At 44.2% G+C, this 20,658-nt stretch overlaps 1 protein-coding gene across 1 annotated transcript; it reads left to right on the plus strand.

The window, feature by feature from the left end:
* The first annotated feature begins 1,681 nt into the window (after positions 1–1,681).
* Positions 1,682–17,453, plus strand: DNTTIP1 (deoxynucleotidyltransferase terminal interacting protein 1). Its single transcript, XM_018564302.1, has 13 exons — positions 1,682–1,863; positions 5,619–5,689; positions 6,549–6,645; positions 8,613–8,711; positions 8,793–8,855; positions 10,981–11,037; positions 11,115–11,176; positions 11,769–11,814; positions 12,947–13,005; positions 13,100–13,160; positions 14,509–14,580; positions 15,729–15,784; positions 17,080–17,453. Exons 1-13 carry the CDS (start codon positions 1,792–1,794, stop codon positions 17,186–17,188), a joined length of 924 nt encoding a protein of 307 aa, XP_018419804.1. The 5' UTR covers positions 1,682–1,791; the 3' UTR covers positions 17,189–17,453.
* Positions 17,454–20,658: the final 3,205 nt, after the last annotated feature.

Raw genomic sequence — 20,658 nt, forward strand, 5'->3', positions numbered from 1 at the left:
GCATTAAACTATGGTTTGGCTTGTGGGGGGCGCTAATGAAAGACTTGCCCCCAGGCGCCTCATGACCTTGTTATGCCTCTGGGTGCGCACACAAATCAGTGTGGCCCAGACCTTTATAAATGGTACATTTAGTGTAGAGTTAGGGACCATGCTAATCTGGGTGCCTACACGCGGCAGTGTGGCTTCCACGTGCATTTGCAAATGTATGCAACTAAAACCTCTGTTTATAAAGACAAAGTACAATGTAAGAACTGTACCCACATATAATAAAATAAAATACATACATTTTTAAAAAGTTTGCATTGAAGCCTGAGCATTGCAACCATGATCAGGGCATCGTGGGTGCAATACACAGGCTCCTGCATTGCTTACATCCCAGCCCCAGGTCTGTACCTCAGTATGGAAATACTGTTATGGGGCTGGAGGACTACAATGCGGTGATAGATGGGAAGTGTAGTCTTTCCAGTAACAGATCCCTGTGAATAGATCTGTGAATGGAGGACATGACTGTGCGGCCAGAGCCATGCACAGCTGCACTGAAGTAAAAAATCATCAGTGCCATCCAGGAAGATCTCAAGTCCTAACTGCAAGATCTTGAGGGAACTTTTTTCCCCAGATGATTGTAATGTTGTACAGGAGCGACATGGGGGGATGCACCGGATAACATCCCAGTCACCTGGTGAATAAAAGGCTTTCCCTCCTTCTTGGGGAACACAGGAAAAGTCCTGTTTTTTTTTAGGCACATGACACCATTGGCAGCCAGCTTCGTCCTTCTCTTCCAACCCACTGATCACACCAAGTGCCTGTATCTGCGGTGTGGATTTTAGACGTGCGGGGTACACAGAGCGTTAAGAAAACGTGCGAGAAGGAGGCAGGTAAGTACTACTAACTTTATTAGTTTTGGTTAGTAGAGTGTATTTTGGTAGCCATGTTTATTTGGTGGTGGTGGTGGTGGTGGTTAAGCTCTGCTTAAAGACTGGTGTAAAAGCCTGATAAAGATTCCAGGGGGAATTTATCAAAACTGGAGCTGACAGAATCTGGAGCAGTAGCCTATAGTAACCAGCTTCTATCTTCCATTATCAAACTTAAGGTGCCCATACACTGCACGATTATCGTATGCGATCGGTTTTTCGTACGATAATCGAGCAGTGTGAACGGAGACGTGCGACCGTTTCTACTGTATGGTCGCACGTCTTCTGTCGAACCAGCATGTTCGAAAACCAGCCGGGAATCGTACGATTCTCGGCTGGTTAGAACGGTGCTCGGAAGACAAATGCCGAACGGGCCGGTGTGCGCACGCGCACACTGCCCGTTCAGCATTGCGGTCATCGGAAGCCCGCCCCTCAGGGGGGCGGGCTTGCGATGATCGAGAGTGCGATCTGCCTGTCCAAGATAGGCAGATCGTACGTTTTTTTAATCCCTGTACAACCATCGCAAGACTAAAGTCTTGCGATGGTTGTAGAGTGTATGGCCACCTTAAGAGAGAAGCTGATTGGCTACCATACACAGCTGCACCAGATTCTGATAAAGCCCCCCAATGTATTTTTTTATTAATATAATATACATTTTAGAAGATAATATGGTAGTTGTAATAATTTAGTCTGCTCATCTCATCCTCCTATACACTTTATTAGATATCAGCTGAGCTAGCAGACACACTGATGGAACTCTAGCCCAACTTTCCAGGCACAGCCGGCCGTTTCCATGGGTACGGAAGGCGGCGCGTACTGATGATGTCATCGCGCCCGTGTTGTGAGTGATGTCCGGGGTCGGTGCAGACTTGGGATAGAGATGATGAGAACCAGCAAATACACGATGCTGGGGAACGAGGAGGATGGGGACCCCACCGAGCGATCCTCACCGGTTAGTAGTGGGGCGGCCATTGTTATCAAGCCCAGCAGAGACGTCTAATCCTGGTAGCTGTGCTGTCCCTGGTGTAGGTGATATCACAACCTGTACCTGGAAAAATGATCTAGACACACTATAAATGGCTGCTGCTTGTCTGCATGTGCTTGCATTCATACCATATCTGAATGTTCAACACTAAAATGGCGCTTATTGTCTTGATCATGTGTAGCTTCTTCCAGTACAGGTACCCATACACATGTGAGGGATAGGTCCTCACAGATCATCCTTGGTGATCATTACTGGTTATTCTCTCTTAATAGGCTTACACTAGAGGTTCCTGGCAGCAGATCCTCCACTACGGTCATGTAGTTACATGGCTGATTGCTCCCTAATGCCTATGCTTGGCCTTGGTTGGGCGGATTACCTATGTTTGAAAAGTGATTAAAACTGACCCTCCCCTGCAAGGGTTAAGTGTGGGTGGTAGAGGAATAAAGTGCAACGCTTATACTGTTCTTCACTCTGCATGCTCCCCGCATCTATGTGACCAGCCCCGCCCCCTCGATGTAGTGATAAGCTGTAGCTTGGTGCGAACCCAGTTCTCCTCCCAAACCCACTTAAAATTGTGACTGACCCCTTCTCCCCTACTGGCCCAATCTGCTGCCTAGCCATTCCCCGCCCTTTTCTGACGTGTAGCTGTGGGGCAGCAAATGCATGGGCCAGGGTGTGGGGGGGTCGGTCAAAGTTTTGAGTGGTTTTGGGTGAACTCAGGCGAACTGGGTTTGTGCCAAGCCCAGGCTCATTGCTACTCTTCAGTAAGGTGCTCCTGTCCGGTGATTGCATGTTGACATCATCATGTACAGTGCATGGCCATTCCTCCTGCACTTTACATGAGTACGGCGAGAGCCCACACACTAACCTTTGCATTAGTAAGAAGAGTAGAGCACCAGAGCCTGTCAGAGTTAAGAGTAGGGTAAGTATTACATCTTTACAAAAAACAAAAAGATCCCCAGCGCACCTGCCACCTAGCCTGCAACAAAACGAATTACCCTGTCAACAGTATGGAATTACCCTGTCAACAGTATGCGTTAAAAACAGAGGTTTTAGTTGCACAAACTTTTGGCCAAAAATATGTAGAAGCCACACTGCCGCGCCAAGGCACCTCTGTAAAGTGTGGTCCTAAAGGTTTGTCCGATGATCGAATAGTCGTACGATTTTCGTACGACAGCCCCATCCTGCCCCGATGATCGCAAGATTAATTTAGCTGTAATTAACGAAAAGCACCTGGACGAAATGCGGTAATTGATTTTTCGTTCGCGTATGCGCAGTGCAGATCGTACGACTTTTGACGGATGGAAACGCCAGCAACCTTACGACAATCGTACAATCGAGCAAAGTTTTCAAACATGCTTGACCGTCAAAAGTCGTACGATTGTACAGTAATGTCGGTCGGACACTGCAATGCACACATACGATTATCGGACGAAAAGTCGATCACATACGAAAATCGTCCGATAATCGTAAGGTGTATGGGCACCTTTATAAAGGTGGCCATACACTGCACGATTATCGTACGATAATCGTATGCGATCGGTTTTTCGTACGATAATCGAGCAGTGTGAACGGAGACGTGCGACCGTTTCTACTGTACGGTCACACGTCTTCTGTCGAACCAGCATGTTCGAAAACCAGCCGGGAATCATACGATTCTCGGCTGGTTAGAACGGTGCTCGGAAGACAAATGCCGAACGGGCCGGTGTGCGCACCAGCACACTGCCCGTTCAGCATTGAGGTCATCGGAAGCCCGCCCCACAGGGGGGCGGGCTTGCGATGATCGAGAGTGCGATCTGCCTGTCCAAGATAGGCAGATCGTACGTTTTTTTAATCCCTGTACAACCATCGCAAGACTAAAGTCTTGCGATGGTTGTAGAGTGTATGGCCACCTTAAGTCTATTTGAGTCTCCAAGTGTGAGCATATTAATTAAGTTGATAAATTCAATGCAGGTGTGCCTGTGAGGCAGCCTACTCCTCCTCAAAAGGTGTAGGGACGCACTGGGGGCCCAGCAACCAAAAATGCACGCTGGGACCCCCAGTGCGTCCCCACACCAAAAATAGTCAAACGAGAAAAAATGGCAACCGCATGAATCTATAACTAGCCTTTATAGCAGGGCGCACATGGGAAGGCTTACAACAATACAAAACACAAAAAGATCCCCAGCATATTAATGAAGTTGATAAATTCAATGCAGGTGTGCCTGGGAGGCAGTCTACTCCTCACCTTTTGAGGAGGAGTAGGCTGCCTCCCAGGTTCACACCTTCGCGTATTGGAAACTCACGTTTGCCGCGCGGTTTTACCGCGATTTTGCGGTAAAAGAAACGCCCGTCAAACGCGAGTTTCCGAGGGGGTATCCGGACTGATAACAGCGGGATATGGGTGTTAGTACGCCCCAAAGAAGCTCATGTATTTCTTTGGGCGTATGGCGTTTTACCACGCGATCGAACGGGCGGTAAAACGCGCAGGTGAGAACCATGCCCATAGGCAAACATGGGTTTTCACCTGTTGCGCGTTTTACCGAGCGTAGGAACGTGCGGTAAAACGATCAGGTGTGAACGGGGCCTTAGGACCACACCTTGCAGAGGTGCCTTGGAGCGGCGGTGTGGCTTCTACATATTTTTGGCCAAAAGTTTGTGCAACTAAAACCTCTGTTTTTAACGCATACTGTTGACAGGGTAATTCGTTTTGTTGCAGGCTAGCTGGCAGGTGTGCTGGGGACTTTTTGTGTTTTGTATTGTTGTATGCCTTCCCATGTGCACCCTGCTATAAAGGCTGGTTATAGATTCATGCGGTTGCCATTTTTTCTAGTTGAAGTATTACATCTTGATGCTCTGTCCCTAGACTTAACAAGCATTAACACTTTCATAGCAAGGGGGCCCTATGTACTTTTTTTTTTTTTTAAATCACTGGGCACATACATGGTTGTGCAAAAGCAGCGGCATATACCCATGTACAGCCTTAGACTTTTACTGGAGGCTGTACAAAACATTGTCTGGGCTCAGCTGCTCGGATGCATCAACCCTAAAAGGTGATAACTGTAGGTTTTAAATAGGGCTGTGGAAATTAAAGATTAATTTCTCGATTCATCGTTAAACTTTTTGATCGATTCAAATTATTTTGATCGCTAATGAAAGCACTCACCTCTCCGCCGGCTTCCGGAGTCCCATCGGCGACTCTACACCCCCCCCCCCTTCCCCAAGTGGCTCCGTCGGCTAACGAAGGGAAGGGGGGAGGAGTCCGGTGACGTGGATGTCCGTGACAGCTAACGAAGGTAAGGGGGAAGGAGTCCGGTGACGTCGATGTCCTTGACGTCACCGGACTCCTCCCCCTTCGTTAGGCGACGGAGCCACTTGGGCCGGTGGGTTTGCCCAAGAAACTTTCTGCACGAGCGCCAGCCAAGGCATTGGCCCATACACATACAGCACAGCAATGAAGTAATAAAATGAACTAGGATCACACTAATCCAGCACGTTATTATTCTGAGTTGCCCCACTCAAGCGGCGGCCATATTGAGTGGGGCACACGAGGTTCATTTTATTACTTCATTGCTGTGCTGTATGTGTATAGGCCAATGTAGTTGGATCTGTATGTGCGTTATAATTAATCGATTAAAAAAAATTTAGAACACGAAAATTTTAATCATTACCAGCCCTAGTTTTAAATGTTAGTCACTTATGTGAAGTTCATCTAAATCTACTATATGTTTTTAATTCTTCAGAGCCCCTGGAACATCATGATTAAACATCGCCAGGTTCAGCGCAGAGGACGGCGCGCTCATGTAGCTGTCAGGTAGGAGAAAGAGCCATATAAAGCCTATGTAGATATAAATATTTTTGGATTTTAGTTGAAGAATTGGCTAGCTTTCTCTTCCTGAAATGTTCAATACATTTTCAGATCTACATCATTAGCTGCTGCTCTTCCGGATACATCAGGCAACGTTGATCAGGAAAACTCCTGCAGTGTCACTATTAACATCAACAGTATTTTTATTTTAAAGCTTTTATCATTAAATTTATTTTTTTGCCCAGGCTGGAATGATTCCTCCTGCCTGCAGAATGACATTTCCTCATACTCCTTCCCCAGTGATCCCATTGTAACATTACACAAGTCACAACGTGAGGTGCCGATCTAATAGTTCTTGAACAAAGATGGCTCCAGCGTTCTGGAAAGAAAAGCAGATAATGGCATTGTGAGGTGTGATATATACCTGGCAGTGTTACACTTATACATCAGATAGTAGGCATGTATTTAAAGCTTTAAGTTGCAACTCTAGGGGGTTGATGGATAAGTGTTCTGCCCTGAGTATAGCTAGTTGAATGCTGTTCACTTGGCTTTCCCGCCACTTTACTAACCAACTGTAGTATGGTTGGTAAACATTAAATTCTGATTGAATGCCAACTTGCTGTTTGTTTTATTAAATAAGTCAGTTTGTCTTGTTTTTGCTTTAGTTATTGGGGGGATTTTATCAAAACTGGAGCAGTTGCCCAAAATAACCAATCCACTTTTCTCTTCACTTTGGTCAGTTACCTTTTTAAAAATAAAAAAAAAGTCTGATTAGTTGCCATATGCAGCTGCTCCAGATTCTGTCTTTATCCAGTTTTGATCAATTCCCCTCCTTGTGTCTTGCAATTGTCATTATATTTTGCAGTTTTACTGACCCAGTTGTGTCCATGGATCTTCTTCGTGCAGTTCTGCAGCCACGCATTAATGAGGAAATTCAGAACGTTTTCAATAAATACATGAAGGTAAGTGCTGTCAACATAATACTTGATTTGAAGGGGTGGGGTATTGTTGCAGCTACATGGTTTTGGAACAGTGGGGAATCCAACTTGTATTTTTAATACGAACAGCCTCACAAGTCAGATTTCCAGTTCAGATAATATGGATTTGAAGATGCTTCCCCCCAATTGTCCCTATGGCAGAATGTTCTTTAACCACTTCAAGACCAGGTGTTTAGACCCCCTTCCTGGCCAGGCCAATCTCGGCAAACAATATTACATCACATGACTGCAGCATTAGTATGCAGGAGATTGGGGACATTTCTGTATGCAGTGAAACCCTGCAACACCCCAACATCAGTAGCTCTGCATCATGCATGAGAACAGTGAGGAGCTGCGTATAGCCTGCATAATCAAAGAGGAGACAGTGCCAGAGCCTGCTGGAGGGAGAGGTAAGGTAAGTATTACTCCTTATTTGTCTACCCCTAGATATGAGCATTTTACCTTTGCAATAATGGGGGGTGCACTGCATTGTGTAATTCCTGGAGTTCAGCTTTAATACACCCCTGATGCCGCTATAAATCTGATTTGTCACCTCCTGCCATATGAACCCACCTCAGTATAAGATCTTTACCCCTCTTTTACCTCCAGCAGTATAAAGATGACCTGTTGGTCATGTGATCACTCAGTGGACCCCCAGTGTCTATATTTGCTATCAGGCCCTCCACCCCAATCTTAAAGTTAACAAAACACAAGTATGTACACACAATTTGGACACAGATTTACATAAATCCTCTGTTACATTAAACATTAGGATTCCTATCACAAATTAGAGGTAAATGAATCATTTTAATAGCATGATTTTTAGGTATCCTTATATAGAGCGAAGTCCTCCCAGATACAGTGACATCATCATCCCTCCTTTTATGATTGGTTGGAATTAGGGTTGCACAGATACTTTTCGAGTACCAGTGCCGATACTTGGCATTTTCATGAAATCTCCCAGGGCTTCAGCAGTTGCAGCTGGGACCTGGCTCTGGCACTCCCCCACTGTCCTGAAATCATTAGTCTGTATTGTTTTAGAAAAACTGTAACATGACAATAAACAAAAATGTATCAGTACTCGTACTTGTAAGTACTCGGCAAGTACCAGTACTCATACTCGCAAAACTGGTATCGGTGCATCCCTTTATTTATATTTATAAAAACAAAATCGTACATTAAAACAGAGATGTACAAATCCCAGGAGCTCCGTGTGCCCATTACAAATGACAGCTGCCTCCTCATTTTTGTATTTTTCTCTAGTGTAGTCTTGGAGCTCAAAAGTATCGGTACATGTACTTGTACCAAGTACTGTACTTGGTATCTGTGCAACCCTAGTTGGAATTATTTTGTTTCTTTTGGCTGACAGCTCATTGCCTTTATGACTGTGAAGTGTGACAGAAAAACAAGATAATGCCAGCCAATTGGGGAAAAAAAGGACTATGTAATTGTTTCTGGGCAAACTGTAACCGTGTATGACCGTCTTTTCCACATAGACCATGCATTTCTGCACATCTGCCCTTTGAATGTAAACTTGATTTTGTATGCAGAGTTTCACAGTTGCGATCTAAGGATTGCTAAGTGATGTCTGGGAAGTTGGGTCCCAAACAAGTTTTCCTGAGTTCGCCCAAGCCCGTGCAAAACTGTCACTGAAACACCCCCTCCTGGGTCAATAAGCTGTGGCTGAGGCATTCCCTGGCCCTGACGTGTACCTGCAGGGTGGGGAATGCCCCAACTGCAATTGATTAGGCTGGGAAAGGAGTGTGTCAGTGACAGTTTTGTGCGGGCCTGGGCGAACTCACCAAGCCCCTGCACAACACTAATAGAAAGCTGTGCCGAGAGAGGGAGCAAGAAAGCGCTTAAAACCTCTTCTACACAAGGTAAATAAAAGGAAATAACAAGGGCCACTTTAAAGAGTGTGTTCCGTAAATATCCTTTTTTTTCCCATTTAGTTCTTTCAGAAAGCTGCTGTGAATGTGAGAGAAAATGTTGGGGATCATGTAAACCCGGAGCAGCTAATCCGTGACACATGTCGCAATTGTCTGGAGCAGGTGAACGAATAAAATCAAATCTGTTGCTGGATGCTTACCTTATTTTTCTGTATTAACTGGTCCTCTCGTTATCTTATCCAGGCTAAGGTTCTCTTCACAGACAAAAAGATAATGAAGCCTATCATAGAGGTCCCCATTATGAAGGTACAGTGGATGCCTTATGGAGAAAGGAAAGATTTTGACCAATTTCTTTTGCATGTATAAAGGGTAACCATGGCTTCAGTTGTACTTCCCTGCCTGCGTCTCCCTACTGCAACAACATTGCAAATATATTTCGTCATTGTTTACAGCCAGGACAGAGTTTGCTACTCTGGTGTTCTTTTGCAACCTGAGGAAACACCCAACTGATAGTTGTAGACTGCTATTACTGTCTTAGTGGACTCCTGGCATGAAGTGTAAAGAAATGTTATTGCAAAGTTGGTGAGGAGGATTGGGGTGGGAGCAGAGTCAGGGAAATACAGCTAACAGTGCAGTTAAAAACTGAAATATATACCCCTTTGTTTTTCCCAGGTACCCTTCTGTTGTGTAGTACAACTCGGTTATGTTTATTCCCATTATCCTCTAATTATCCATTCTGTATACATGTTGTCCAAAACATCCAATAAACCTGTCATTAAAAATAGCCAAACAAAAAAAAAACTACTTTGTGTTAGGTACGCTTTGATGCCATGACGTGGCCTTGTTCCCTACTTCAACTCCTGCTGCTGCCCAGTGACCGTATACGGCTCTGTGCCTGATCAGCCAGTGGCTGTCATATGAGGAGCACTGTGCAAGTACTGAATTTGCCTCATGGTGCAGCACCAGGAGCTAAAGCAGCAGCCTAAGGCTGACTAGTGAACTTTTTTTTTTTAATGACAGGTTTGCTTTGATGGTTTAGGCAGCATGTTTTAAAAAAAATAATAATAATAAAAAGTAAGTTGTACTAATGGAATTTACAACAGGGTCACCCTAAAAAATTGCTGGCTCATTCGGTAATTGCATAAAGCCCCTCGTGTTGTGGGTTCGATTTTTGTACGTACAACTTGGTTACATGGAGAATAAAACATTTAAAAATACATTGCCTTGTTAAAAAAAAACCACACACATTGGTTTAGGCATAAAACCGCACAGATTTAATGTTCACAGGGCGAACGTTATATAATGGAATGGAACCCTATGTGCTAGGTGCCATTTGATGCTGTTGATTAGCCCCCTCGGACAAGGCTTTAACTTGTGATTGGAGCACGATGTTGAACTATAACAATGAGCAATACAACAATGTTGTTTTTTTGTTGTTTTTTTTTCATTTAAAAAAAATATATATTATTGTTTTTTTGTATTGCTCGTTGTTGTAGCTCGGCACATTTATTTATTTTCACGTATACACACTCACAGTGGGTGTACATTCTAGTGCCTTGTAGCTGTTAGTTTGCTTATTGGCGCAGTTCATTTATATATATCTATTATAGGAGCACGATGTCAATGCATTGTGTGGCACCAGGACTGCTGGTGGAAAATATATTACTTTTGTCAGAAGGTATTTCACAATATAGATTCCGAAGGCCATATAGGTATCTCTGTGCTTAAAGGAGAACTATGGGGTCAGTGTTTTCCCCCATAGTTCTCCTAAGGGTCACGAGAGGGCATAAACTAGCGTCCTCCCGTGACCCAGAGCTCAGTATACCGCGAGCTACAGCTCGCGGTATACTGAGACCGCCGCAGCCGGGATGGATCCCGACATTACTGTCGAGATCCACCCAGCTGCGTGATTGACAGCTGGCTCTACCTACTGTATCTAGAGGCAGAGCCAGCTGTACCCGCCCCCTCCCCCGTTCGTTCCTCCAGAAAGCGCTGGAGAATCGGGGAGGGGGGGTCCCTGCAGAGAGCCGTGAGTGACAGTCACGGCTCTCTGCAGGGACAGGATCGAGGAGTGACGTTATGTGTTCTCTCACTTCCCGATCTATTGAGCCGACCTGTAACAGTTTCATTGTCACACGTCGGCTCGAACTATGAGGCTGAGTGAAAATCACTCACCTCGTAGTTCTCCTTTAATGCTTCTGGTTGCTGTGACCCAGGATCTCTCTCCAGTGAATGCATTGGAGGCCCTCTTTAAGCTTGAGCACACATTACCATCTAATTGTAGATTCTGCTTCTTTTTGTTTTGTGGCTTTGTGCATAGCTTTAACAATATGGAGCCCTCAAGTGGTTCAGTGTGTTAATCGGAATTAGATCAGATATTTTGAGTAGCTGGTAGCATCTGAGTTTCTGTTTTTTCTTGTCTTTGGCTCAGCGACCAAGACAAGTAGACGAGGAGTCAAATATGCGGAGGAGTCCAGTGCCCAAAAAGGTAAGGACAATGTACAGTATTAATACATAATTCATTCTTCCTTAGAAGGCCTTAACTAAAGACTGTCTCTCTTACAGAGGAAAGGACGCCCCCCTGTACTGAACTTCCACCCTGACCGAAATTCCTTAGGACTCGCATTGTAAGAGCAAATAATCTTATGATAATCTGTCGTCTGGATTAGATCTGAATCCTGTTCTGCACTTTTGCATCTGTTGAAAAACAACACAGTCTAAGATGGCAAAAATGCCACTTCTTTCTCGCTCCATGGTGCCTGCATGTCCATTTACCTTAGCTGATCAGTGCCAGGGATGCCTGACACTCAAAGCTCTCTGGAATGCAACTATTGACCTAGAATGCAACTAATGTATTTTCACCTTGGCAAAGGTTCACATATCTGTGTGATATCTGAGTCCTGTAGCCCCTTGAATAGCAGAAATCACTGTGAGAGGGAGAGGTAGTACTCAGAGCCAGTTAGGGTTCTACTGCTTTGCACCGTGCTGTCAGTGTAACCCAGTAAACATGCTTACAGGAGGGGAGAGTGCAGGGGTGATGTCATCAGTGTGCCACTGCACCTTCATTGTCCAATCACAGGTTGGGGCGCGTCCTCCCCACTATATAAGGCTTTATCACCAACTGCAGAGTTCTCTGCTGGGAGGTCACAGACCTGCAGAGATCTGTCTCATATATGAACTTATTTGAGTTATAGGATCTGTTATGTTTTTTCTCTACAGGCTGAAAATCAAGACTGCTGATCCAATCCGACGGGAAGGGCCAAAGGTTTTTGTTTTTTTTTCTTAATGAAAATTATTATTACTTGCCATAATGATTGTTTCATATCTCTCTCGCCTGCTGGGCGACAGTCTGTGCCTTCTGATGCGGGCCGGTGCCCAGCAGGGAGGAAAGAAGCTTTCAGGAGGTCAAGCGGGCCTTGACAGCAGTTAGGATGCCGGCGGTATGTTCGGTGACAGCTGTCATCTTAAAGGAGGCGGAGCTCTCCTCCCGCACCTCCCTGCTCCACGTCCTATTTCAGTGAGTGGAGGAGATTGCTGTGATCTGTCACAGGAGGCGGAGCTATCCTCCCCATCCCCACTCGGCCTCCTCTGACAGATGGAGAGCGATATACAAACACTCACTGATCGTTGACTGTTAATAACTCGACACAGTGTGCTTACTATGTACCAGTTAAGAATTAATGGGAAGTGATGTACATCACTTCCTGCTCATTCATGATTGTGGATATAGTGTAAGTTACCATGTTCACAATGTATGAATGGACAGGAGCACAAGTATAGAGGCTTCCTGTGCATTCATAACAGGGGCTGCAGAGAAAGAGATTGCGGACTCTGTCCTCAATCTCTTTTTTTTTTTTTTTTTTTTAAAGGTAAATATCAGGGGTCAGTTTAGGCCCCTTATATTTCCCTAGAGCCCCCAACAGGAAAGTAAATAAGTTAAAAAAATTAAATAATTATACATTTTTTTTAAAAGGTTGGAAAAAGTAATTTTCGGTTTTGGCCTGACAATTTTTTTATTATCTTTTGCATCTAAAAAAACCAGTTGAAAATAAAAGGTTACAAACCTATAAAACATTCAGTCCAGCTGTGACGTTTGCCTTGTGCGAGTAAAGTCTTGATTACAACGCATATCTTGTCAATCCTGAAGCTCATACTACCAATGGCATTCTCTTACAGGGGCTATCACTTTTTACTCTTCCTTTACTAATTGGAGAGTCATTGTCTAGAAACATGCTTGTTCTAGGTCCTTGACTCTGTAACTAGTGATGGAAGGGTAAGGGTCACCGCTCCTAAAGCTTGTACCTTCAGAAATGTCAGCAATAGCAGCTTGTTATATTTTAAAGTGTATTGGTCACCTCATGCATATACATTCTATTTCCTGTATTATTTTGTTATAGTGGGATCCATCTAGCCTGGATGAGAAAACGACATTTGTGCTGGGGTCACATGCCAACAAGTAAGTAGACGTAAGCATGTCAGTCATTTCTAGGTGTCTGTCATTGCCTTAACCATATAACTTTTCACCAATATGTTTTGTGTTTTGTTCCTAGGGCTTTAGGCATGGGAGGAACCAGGGGACGGATTTATACCAAACACCCAGAACTGTTTAAGGTAACTAAGAAGTCACATACATGCTGCCATTAGGTACATTATCCTAGAATGATCTGTTCTATTTTAAAATCACTGACATCTAAACCTAGAAATTAAATCCTGTTTAGATTTAACTGGATGATCGTTAAATTGTCATATGGAACCTCCTTGGAGGATGACCATAGATGGGAAGATGAATAGAACACAAAAATGGAGGTGCCACCAAACAAAGAAGAATCCAGAGTGCTTATTGGTAACAATGAAAAGCATCAAAGTGCCAACGTGTTTTGGGGGCAAACACAGACCCCCTTCATCAGAGCTTCAGGTGTAATTCAAAAAGGGAATCCCTTGGGGAATGAACATTGATATTGATCAGAGGTACATAGGTACATGCAGCAGTCAACAATTGAAAGGCTCCTCTCAGTTGCCGACTGCTGCATGTGCCCTCATATTTGTCATTCTCATTGTAACTTTCCCTGAGTCCATTCCCCAAAGGATTCCCCTTTGGAGTTATGCCTGAAGCACTGATGAAGGGGGTCTTTGTTTCTCCCCTAAACACTCTGGCACTTTGATGCTTTATTGCTAGCAATAAAAACTCCTTTGGACTCTTCTTCATTTGGTGGCACCTCCTGTTTTTTGTTCTAATCGACTTCTCAAAGGTCCCATTCTGCCCTATGTTGGGTAAGTACAGTCCATGTCTCAGATGAAAGTGCAGCCACTACCAAGCAATCATGTCACATAAAAGAAACCCATATTGCAACCACATGGCATTTACAATCAAAGATTACAGTGTCTCTCGCTCATCACAATATTCCTCCCATTGGGGTCAGGGGTTGTGAGATGGCTGATAGTCCTGGCCCCTTCAGAAACACACACCTGTGTTATTTCGCAACTTCACTGATGAGTAGAAACAATGGATGTGTGGTTAAAGTTAACCTGTATTCAGTTTGGGGTGGAGGAACTTGGCTGGCCTGCACAGAGTCCTGACCTCAACCCGATAGAACACCTTTGGGATGAATTAGAGCGGAGACTGCGAGCCCGGCCTTCTAGTCCAACATCAGTTCTTGACCTCACAAATGTGCTTCTGGAAGAATGGTCAAACATTCCCATAGACACACTCCTAAACCTTGTGGACGCCTTCCCAGAAGTGTTGAAGCTGGTATAGCAGCAAAGGGCGGACCAACTCAATATTGAACCCTACGGAGTAAGACTGGGATGCCATTTAAAGTTCATGTGCGTGTAAAGGCAGGCGTCCCAATACTTTTGGCAATATAGTGTATGTCTACCAGCCAGTCTGTCTTGTAGTGTATGTTCCTCTCCATGTCCCACTTTTAATGTAGCTCATGTACCTGTCTTGTTAAATTTTCAGTATGCTGCTGATGCCCAGGACAAGCAATGGCTGACAGAACAGCAGCACATGAAAGCCACAGGTGGCAAAATGGTATGTTTTGTGGCATGTTGGATTTTTAAAAGAATTATCTAGAAGATTGGCGTTCACATGTCATGCTAAAGGAATACGGATAAAAAGGACATTCCGAAGCAGAATAGTGTGCGGACATCGTATCTTCTAGATTGTATATTGTGGCGGCATCCACCAGTTGTTCCAGCACCCGTTGGATATTGGGGCACATTGGTACGGTGTACGAAGGGGATATTACAAACATGTACGCTGTTTAAAAGAATGAAACCCCATGAGATCAGCAGATTACCCCACTAGTGGTCTGAATGATTAAAGCAGAACTCCAGAATGAAATGATTTGAACATTTTAAACCCATATTTTATTCACCATCGAAAACATCAAATGTTTATATACTTTCAGGGGAATTTATCAAAACTGGAGCAGACAAAATCTGGATTAGCTGTGGATGGCAACCAATCACCATCTATCCTTCATTTTAAAATCTCAACTGAACAAACTGAAGAGAGAAGCTGGTTGCCATAGGCAACTGCTCCAGATTATTTCTGCTCCAGGTTTGATAAATCCCCCGCAGTATGTGTTACTAAAGCTGGAGCGCTTTAAACACTGGGGAATAATTAAGCCCGTGACTTTTACCTTTTGTATAACTGAAATAGTTTATTGGGTGGAGTGAACTTTTTAACTTTCCACATCATCAAAATTGCTCAGTTCTGAGATCACACTCCCACATTGGTAACAGGTAGAGGCAAGCGGGGAATGAACTGGAAAATCAGGTTTCCTTTAAGGTTTTTGGCACAATAGAAAAAGATTGAATAGTGTTGCGTGCTTTTAGTGTTCAGGTATTTCAGGATAAAATTCCTTTCAGTTATTATATGTTTTAATTAATAGCGCTCATTTGGCGACTGGATATTTACCATGCCTTTCATTATAGTAAATGGTACGATTGTGGCATGTTAGACATTTAAAAGAGTGATACCCAATTAAAAGATCGGCACATTACCCATTTGGCTAATGAATATTTATCATGCCTTTCATTACCATCTTGTCTTGAATTGTATTGTGATTGTAATGTCTTCCTCATATTGATGCATAAACTGTTGGCGTTATATAAATCCTGTATAATAATATTAATATAAAACCAAAAATAGTGACACTACTGTGTTTGTTGTAGGTGTACCTTCTTTTGGACCGAGATATCTTGGATTTGGCAACCACTGATGAGTATAGGTATGGATGGCATCTTGTCCCATGGTTGTGCTTTAGTGCTCTTTCTCACAATGCCAATCTACGAGTCGGTATACTTCAAAAAGGACACATTGTTTATTGCCAACGTATTCTAACAGTTGTTTTTAGAGCACTTTTGCACTTAAAGGAGAACTATGAGGTGAGTGCTTTTCACTCACCTCATAGTTCTAGCCGACCTGTGACAATGAGACTGTCACAGGTCGGCTTAGTAGATCGGGAGGTGAGCTAACACATACCGGCGTTCGCTCACCTCTCGATCCTGTCCCAGCTCTCTGCCGTGATGGGAGGGGCTGGATTCCCCCGCTCCGATCCGCCAGCGTTGACTGGCGGAACGGACGGGGGAGGGGGCGGGTACAGCTGGCTCTGCCTCTAGATAGGCAGAGCCAGCTGTCAGTCACGCAGCTGGGCGGATCCAGACATATCCAGCTACAGCTCGCGGTATACTGAGCCTAGGGTGACGGGAGGACGCTAGTTTGTGTCCTCATGTTACCCTAAGGAGAACTATGGGGAAAAGCCCTAACCCCATAGTTCTCCTTTTAACCAATTTGAGTTCTCTGTAGTAGCTATTCCAGAGGTAGGCAATCTCAGCACTCCAGTTGCTGTGGAACTGCAAGTCCCAGGAGGCATAGAAAGACTCGTCAGCCACAGGCATGGCTCCCAGTGACAGAGGCATGATGGGAAGTATCTCTTTACATGTTTGCCCAAGCACTTGCAGTCATCATGTTTCCAAACAGCTCCATCTCTCTCAACTTGGCTTTCCTGAGCTTCCTGTCCAATACAAAATCACAAGGGACAGCAGCTGTCCATCTACTATCCTGGAGAAGGGAAAAGTAAGGATTGAAGAAGTAGAAGGATGAGAGGGGAGGGGGAAGGGAAAGGCTTGGCTTGCTGTGTTTCTGGAGACTGATATCCTGTTTTAGGGTGGCTCCTTTCCCTTGCAGGGTCTTGTGGAGGCACCCTAAAACAGGAAATCAGGACCAGTGCCATTGTAAGTGATTTCATCATTTGAAAAAGCTCAAATACCTTTTTGACTTTAATATCCCTTTAAAACCTGAGGCCTAGTCACAGTGGTTTCAGCTTGTATTAGGGCAGTGTGAACACCAAGGGGCTGATTTATGAATTAGCGCAACTATATGGTGCATAGGAGCAGTAAAGGATAACTACACCAGAAGTGCACATACACTTTCATTATTGAAATGAATTGAACCGATGACATTTTGTTTCCAGTTCTCCATTCCCGCATTTATATCTCTCGGCGGTGGCTGGTTTTATTACAGGGACTCGGTGGAGCTGAGGCTGGATGAATTGAAGGCATTCGTAGCTCCACTTTGGATGATTGTGAAGATGAGAAAGTACATGGAGCTGGTGCGGACGGAACAAGAATAGCTGCCAAATGTTGTGCAAATTATTATCTTCTTGAAATAATGTGGTTGACTTTCATAATTATGAAAGTGGTTTTATAATGCCATCTTGGCCAAATGAAGAGTTCAGTCATGGTGGGGCAAGGAGCAGTGATGATGAGCAGAGCATGACTATTCAGAAATCTTCTTGTCTCATCTGACTACAGTAAAGCGTAATCTGATTGTATGCTAACGATTATTGCAATGTGGAAATTATTATTGCTCTCTGCACCATCATTTCTAAGGTTCCATTCACCCCAAAGCGCATGCATTCATGTCCGATGCGGCATACATCTATTTAACAGCTCATTCATTTTAAATGACCCGAAATGCAACGCATGCAAAACTGGAGCAGGCTGCATTTTTTCATACAGGACACCTTGTTGACTATTTATAAACATTTGCAGAGTTATTTACCCTGCACATCTCTGAGAATGTTCATTCTGTTCAAATCGAGGCATGCTTTGTATATTTTCTTTTCAGGTTGAATGGAATGTAATACTGCATTATGGCCGCTAGATGGAGCTGATGAGCATAGGGAGTATTTCCTAGTCTCAGTGCCATCTAGTGGCCATAATGTGATAGTACATTACATTCAACCTGAAAAGAAAGAATGTTTGTATATTTCTATCTTTTCGTACAGAATTAATCTTCTCAGACATTGGCAGGGGGAAGGGCTCTGCAGATTGTTTATACATAGACCCCCTATACACTGTGCTGCAGTACATTGCAGTGCTGGTGTGGTGCCATTCACAATTAATGACACTGCAGTGCACCAATGCAGATGAGGTGCGTTACTGCAATTCCCTGGTGTGAATGGGACCTAAGGCACTCTTCAATAAAATGTCAGAAAAATGCATTAATAAGGTACAAGGTTTAGGCAAATTAGGTATTCTGAATTAATTTGTAGTTTGTGTTTTTGCTTTTAAACCATCGGAAAATGTGCAGAGAAATCTGTACATCAAAAGGTTGTACAATTCATCTTATTAAATAAGCTTGCCAAAAACTGTCATTCTGGAAGGTATCTTGTGTATGATAATAAATGTATATTTGTGGTCCTGATGTGAAGATATAATATGGCGACGTGTCAGTAAAGACAAAGCGCAGAAGACAAAGGAAATTAGTTTTAAGGGAGGACTCCAGACAAAACCTTTATCAATTTTTGGAAAGAGTGGAGAAGGGTTAGATCCTCCTATGAGGCTTTATTGGCATCTGGCCCTCAGGGGCAGGGCCCTCCTTACCATCTTGTCTTGAATTGTATTGTGATTGTAATGTCTTCCTTATATTGTAAAGCGCTGCGCAAACTGTTAGCGCTATATAAATCCTGTATAATAATAATCTGTGTTATCACGGGGGAGATATCTCCTCACTTCCTGTTCTGGTGAAGAGAAGAACACAGTGGAGACAAATATAGCAACTCGAACGCTTTTTGTTGTAGTAGAGCTATGAAAGTTTAGAATAGGGATGCACCGGTACCGTTTTTTTGGTATCGAGTACCAGTAATTTTTTTCCCGATACCGGAAGTCCCATTAAGGAAGCCGGGAGGTGTGTAATGACTCGGCTTCCTGATTAGCCGGGCAGCATGTAATGACTCACTGCCTGGCTTCCTGATTAGCCGGGAAGCCATCTCCATGTTCCCTCGTCACCAGATGACAAGAGAGCATGGAGGCGTTTTTCTGGCCAATCGGGAAGCTGGGCGTTGAGTCATTACACTTTCAGCGCAGACTCGTGGTCAAAGTAGGGTTTCTCCTCGCTGTGCTGTGTTATCACACCAGGCAGCAATTAACTTAGGCTCTTGGAGAGTTTAATATTACTTTAATGTCAAACATTCATTTCAATAATGAATCCAGATCAAACAAAAATAAATTTCCCAGCTAAGTATTTATTTTCATTTTTGCCCAAGCACTTATAGTCGTCATGTTTCTGAACAATTGGCTCCAACTCTCTCACCTCGGCTTCCCTGAACTACATGTCCGGTACAAGATCACAAGGGACAGAGCAGTCTGCAGCAGCTGTCCATCTACTAACTTGGAGAAAGGCGAAGGGAACAGCTTGCTGTTACACACAAGGGTGACTCCATAGGACCCTGCTAGGGAAAGGAGTGACTCTGAGGTGTGGTTCACACCTAAAGAGTTTTTGAGCAGTTCGAAAAGCGCTTTTAAGTGTCTAACACAAGAAATCCCATGAATATTCTCTGGCCCTGGTTCACACCTGCGCAGAAAGAGGCCACACTCCCAAAAAGGTACATGAGCTTCTTTTGGCAGTTAGAAGCGCATCTTGCCATATAGACTTAATTGGAAATGGCCAAAAATGTACGGCAGAAGCATGTTGCACATTTTCATGAGCGTTTTTGCGCATTTAAACGAGCGCCCTATTGTCCGCAATGTTTTATGAGCTGCCAGTCAAAACGTGTGTCTTTACTAACGCGCATCAAAATGTGCACAGCACGGAAATAACTGCATGCTGCTCACCAAAGTACAAAATCGGATATCAGGGCCAATGCTCAGGGGGCAGCTCAGCTGATTCTGCAGGAAACTAAAACTTTTAAACATCAAGTTGGAGCGTCCACTGTAAGTGATTTAAGCAGTGTTTGAAACAGCTGAGGGCTTATTCACACCAAATCCGGACGAGTTTCTGCATGTGCAGTGTGTTTTGACGCGTTTCCGGGTGTTTTTTTTTTGTAGCCTAAAATGGGCTTTCGGTGCGTTCCAAGGTGCTCGCATGCATTTTTGATGCATTTGCGTGCATTCCAGAGCAGAAAAAAAATAGGGCATGCTGCAGTTTTTCCACATGCTCTGGAACTGAATGCTGTGATATGAACTAGAGCCCAAAATACCATTGGGATACATTGGATGCATTTTTGATGCGTTCTGTAACTGCTCTGCTCCGCACTCGGTGTGAACAAGCCCTGAAAAACCTTTTTGACTTTATTGAGTCACAACCCTGGAACATGTATGAGGAGAAGGACTTCTCACTTTTCTGATCTGCATGTTTGCTGGTGCCAGGGGATTAGCACAACAACTAAGTAACTAGCATTTTCAGACAGAGCTCAGCAGTGGCAGCCCTGTTATTTCTCTCATGAAAGCTTTATTTAACCTGTATTACGGGAAGGAAGGGGCAGTATGAATGCTGGCCATTAAACAATGGTGATATGGGCAAGGTGACAGTGCCCCCTAATAGACCACCTTCACCAGCAAGGCCCTATTTACTCTCTCTTGTCACCATCCCCTTCTGTTGCTGTAATGAAGCTGGGCTGCTGCTTTAGTCCTGATTCACACAGCTAAAAGTCGGCCTGTACAGATCCGTGCGGCGTGCATGGCCGTATCAGGCCGTTCCCGGAAAGGACAGGTGCTGCGTTCGATTGTATACAGCAGCCTGTTCTCTATGGGAGGATGCCGCCATACGCTCACCCGAGCCGCACATCCGTGCGGGTGGGGGTGTCCATACTTGTACGCA

The sequence above is a fragment of the Nanorana parkeri genome, unplaced genomic scaffold, assembly GCF_000935625.1.
Source record: "Nanorana parkeri isolate BGI_ZX_2015 unplaced genomic scaffold, ASM93562v1 scaffold743, whole genome shotgun sequence".
NCBI lineage: Eukaryota > Metazoa > Chordata > Amphibia > Anura > Dicroglossidae > Nanorana > Nanorana parkeri.